At 55.8% G+C, this 4558-nt stretch overlaps 1 protein-coding gene across 1 annotated transcript in view; it reads left to right on the top strand.

Moving 5' to 3' along the window:
* Positions 1 to 4558, top strand: part of LOC111971059 (sodium channel protein type 2 subunit alpha-like) — a 44777-nt gene that overhangs the window by 31386 nt on the left and 8833 nt on the right. Inside the window, 6 exon segments of the mRNA XM_070445864.1 lie at positions 930 to 1109; positions 1325 to 1397; positions 3269 to 3324; positions 3491 to 3611; positions 3653 to 3842; positions 3977 to 4083. Coding sequence (XP_070301965.1) covers positions 930 to 1109; positions 1325 to 1397; positions 3269 to 3324; positions 3491 to 3611; positions 3653 to 3842; positions 3977 to 4083 — 727 coding nt within the window.

Raw genomic sequence — 4558 nt, 5'->3', positions numbered from 1 at the left:
ACGTCGGACCGCCGAAACACCCACCGCAACAAGCGCAGAAAGGCCCCGACTTCGGCGGACAGTTCTGACAGTACCCCCCCCCCCCCCCCTGCACCGCGCGGTCTCCACAGCCGCCGACACCGGCCTCGGGCGAGCCGGAGGGTGAGCGTGCCAGGTGCAATCCGGGTGGAGACGGTGAAATCTTTTGTAAGCATTGAAGATTCTAGAATGTCCTCCACCGGGTCACCACGCATCTCTCCTCCGCCCTTACCCCTCCACTCACGAGTACTACGGCCCCTGCCCCGACGCCTTGAGTCATGGATGGCTCTTACGATATACGCAGGACCCCTCGATGTCAAGAGGGGGCGGCGGAACCGTCCGCACCTCAATGACTGCTGGGCGGACAAGCCACCACCGGGCCTGAGAGAGACACATGGAACGAGGGCGTTATACAGATAATCAGGGGGATTGTAACCTATAACAAACCTCGTGTAGCTCTCCTCAGGATCTTAAATGGCCACAAACCGCGGACCCAGCTTCCGCAGGCAGTGAAGTGCAGGTTTTCGCGCTCGAGAGGCCAGATACCCGATCCCGGTGGCATAACCCGGGGCGCTTCACCTGCGGTGGCGGTCGACTCGCCTTTTGCCTCCTGACTGGCACGTTCGTTGCCGACTATGGGCAGGCGTTCATGTCTCCTCATGCGTGCCGAACCATCATCCACGAGGACTCAATCTGGCTCTGATGCATGGGCCGAGGACGCTGATAACCAGCACAATGAAAAAGGTGATAGTTTGGTAGAGGAGTGGCGACGGGAAGTTTTGGCCATCTCCGCCCAGGGGATGTTAAACCGCCACTCCCCCCGGCCGGTCTGGCAATGGACCTCAGAAACCCTAGCCCACATCCTGGTTGACTCTTTCCACCTGCCGTTACTTTCGCGGGTGGAAACCTAGGCTAAGCTGACCGAGATCCATAGCGCGTCCATAAACGCCCTCCAGACTCTAGACGTCAAATTGGGGAACCCCGATCAGAACCCTATATCCTCAGGCACCCGTAAGCTTATCCGAAATAGCGTGGCGTACAGGCCTCCAAGTTGTAGAAGCCGTAGGGAAGACCGGGCAAAGGAAGGAGATGTGAGGATTAGAAAACGACGTTATCCACAACGACCGCGAGATCGTGGTTTTACCCGCGAACGGGGAAGATCCGCTCCACGAAAATCCACCGATAGTGTGACCAGGCTCGCTGTGAACGGGAAGGGTTGTAATTCCCTCTGGGCAGCGTTCGTCTAGGTGCCTTCGCACCTGTGCGCATACCGAACAGGAGGAAACATAAACCCTCACCGTTTCAGCCTAAAGTGGGCCAGTACTTCCCAGCAACGGCAGCCGCACCGTCCGACGTGCACCGGATGACCAGAGGAGCCGGTGACGTGTGAGCCCAACAGATCAAACGCATCGCGGACATCAAAACGGAACCGTACAGACGCCCAGCTGGACAGTTCCAGCGTGGATGGGCCTCCTGCACGTGACGCCCGTTCGATGTCCGGTCCACTCCCACACCACCGGTGCACCAGCGCGAGGCTGACAATTATGGGAGTGGATCTGTGGACCGCTTCCTCGCTGACTCATCAGCTGGGGACCAGGTGCGTCTGCCTTACAGTTCTGGCGAACCTGGTTTGTAGGGAAAGGGTGAAAACAAAAACGGGTGAAAAACATGGCCACCTTGCCTGAGCGAGGTCAGTCTCCTCGCCGCCCGGTGTACTCCACAGATTGCGGTCGGTCAGTCCAAAGACGAAAAGGTGTTAGCCCCCTTCACAGCCAATGTCATCCACGCTTTTCCAGAAGCCATGACAACAGCCAACAACTCCCGGTCCCCACATCATAGTTGCTCCGCCGGGCTAGCTTCTTCGAAAGCAATGCAAGGGGCGGAGCTTTAGTGGCGTACCCGAGCGCTGAGACAGCACAGCCCTACTCTCCTGCCGCGGAGCGTCCACCCTCAACTATGAATGCTAAGGAGGCATCAGGATGAGCAGCACGGGAGCTGAGGTAAACAGAGCCTTCAGTGACCAAAAAGCCTGTCGCCCAGCTGCTCCACTGCAGCTCGCACCCGGTTCCCCCCTTCAGCAGTGAGGTAATTGGAGCCGCTACCCTGACCAAAACCCCGGATTTAAAATCTCCGTAGTAGTTGGCCAAACCCTCAAGAGCCGCTACCTGACCAAAACCCCGGATAAATCTCCGGTAGTAGTTGGCAAACCCTAAAAACCGCTGCACCTCCTTTACCGTGGTTGGAGTCGGCCAATTACACACGGCTGAAATGCGGTCATTCTCCATCTCTACCCCTGACGCTGAAATGCGGTACCCTAGGAAGGAGATGGACTGTTGGAAGAACAGACATTTCTCAGCCTTGACGTACAGGTCATGCTCCAACAGTCGACCAAGCACCCTGCGCACTAGGGACACATGCTCGGCGCATGTAGCGGAGTATATTAGAATGTCATCTATATACACCACTACACCCTGCCCGTGCAGGTCCCTGAAAATCTTATCTACAAAGGATTGGAAGACTGATGGAGCATTCATTAACCCGTACGGCATGACGAGGTACTCATAATGCCCAGAAGTGGTGCTAAATGCTGTCTTCCACTCATCTCCCGCCTTGATACGCACCAGGTTGTAAGCGCTCCTGAGGTCCAATTTTGTGAAGAAGCGCGCCCCATGTAATGACTCGGTCATACTGGCTATGAGTGGTAGCAGGTAACTTTATTTTACCGTGATCTTATTTAAACCTCGATAATCAATACACGGGCGCAAACCTCCATCCTTCTTCTTCACAAAAAAAAAACTTGAGACAGGTGAGATGGAAGGCTGAATGTATCCCTGTCCCAGAGATTCGGTAACATATGTCTCCATAGCCACCGTCTCCTCCTGTGACAGAGGATACACGTGACTCCTGGGAAGTGCAGCGTCTACCAAGAGATCTATCGCACAATCCCGCGGTCGATGGGGTGGTAATTGAGTTGCCTTCTTTTTACAGAAGGCGAGTGCCAAATCGGCATATTCGGGGGGAATGTGCATGGTGGAAACCTGGTTTGGACTTTCCACCGTAGTGGCACCTAAGGAAACACCTACACACCTCCCTGAACACTGACAGGACCATCCCTTGAGAGCCCTCTGTTGCCACAAAATAATCGGATCATGAGAGGCCAACCAGGGAAGACCCAACACAACAGGAAACGCAGGAGAGTCGATCAGGAAGAGACTAATTCTCTCCTCGTGATCCCCCTGCGTTCTAATAGTAATGGGCGCTGTGACCTCCCKAATCAGCCCCGACCCCAAAGGACGACTATCTAAGGCATGTACAGGGAAGGGAACATCAACAGGAACAATAGGGATCCCTAATCTATGTGCCAAGGAGCGGTCAATAAAGTTCCCAGCTGCGCCTGAATCTACTAGCGCCTTATGCTGGGGATGCGGGGAAAACTCAGGAAATTCTATAGGTAACCACATGTGTGCAACAGGGGGCTCTGGGTGAGTTGTGTGCCTACTCACCTGGGATGACCCACCAGTACTCCGCCTGCTACCTCGACTTCCAGGAGAAACACCCCAGCACCGACCAGCAGTGTGCCCTCTGCGGCCACAGTTGGTGCAGGGAATGGTCCCCCCTCCGGTCCCCTTCATAGCAGCCCCTCCCAACTCCATCGGTGTTGGATCCAAGGTGCTGGGTAATGGAACGGGCGGACCCCGATCTAGACGTCCGCGGGAGGCCAACAAGTTATCCAGCCGGATAGACAAGTCCACCAGCTGGTCCAGGTTGAGAGTGGTGTCCCTAAAGACCAGCTCCCTACGAACGTCCTCTCGTAAACTACACCTGTAGTGATCGATCAGGGCCCGCTCATTCCATCCCGCACCAGCTGCCAGAGTTCTGAAGTCCAGTGCGAACTCTTGAGTGCTCCTCATCCCCTGTCTAAGATGGAACAATCGCTCTCCCGCCGCTCTCCCTTCAGGTGGATGATCAAAGACTGCCCGGAAGCGGCGAGAGAAGTCCTCATAGTCATCCAGAGTTTGGCCTTCCCTTCCCCAGATGGCGTTGGCCCACTCCAGGGCTTTACCAGTCAGGCAGGAGATGAGGGCGCCCACTTTCTCACGTCCCGAAGGGGACGGATGAACAGCRACCAGGTAGAGCTCCAGCTGTAGTAGGAACCCCTGGCACCCGGCAGCTGATCCGTCATACGCTCCTGGGAGCGAGAGCCGAATCCCACTGGGTCCTGACGATGGAGGGGTGGACATCGGTGTAGGTTGAGGTGCGGGCGGAGGTGATGGGGTAGGATTGACCGGAAGACCTCCTCTCTCCCATCTGTCCATTGTTTGCAGCACGCGATCCATGGCTGTCCCTAGACTGTGTAACATGGTCGCGTGCTGTTGGACGCGCTCCTCTACTGGGAGAGAAGGGCTGGCTGTACCTGCTGACTCCATTTGAAAGGTCCGTGATTCTGTCAGCGATTGTGTGCAGATATGTAGCGTAGTCAGGCGCAGGACACAGGTGTTGAGTAAAACAACGGAGTTTACTCAAAATACACGCAAAATTC

The sequence above is a fragment of the Salvelinus sp. IW2-2015 genome, linkage group LG12, assembly GCF_002910315.2.
Source record: "Salvelinus sp. IW2-2015 linkage group LG12, ASM291031v2, whole genome shotgun sequence".
Classification (NCBI taxonomy): Eukaryota; Metazoa; Chordata; class Actinopteri; order Salmoniformes; family Salmonidae; genus Salvelinus; species Salvelinus sp. IW2-2015.
This window is presented reverse-complemented; position numbering and strand designations above follow the sequence as displayed.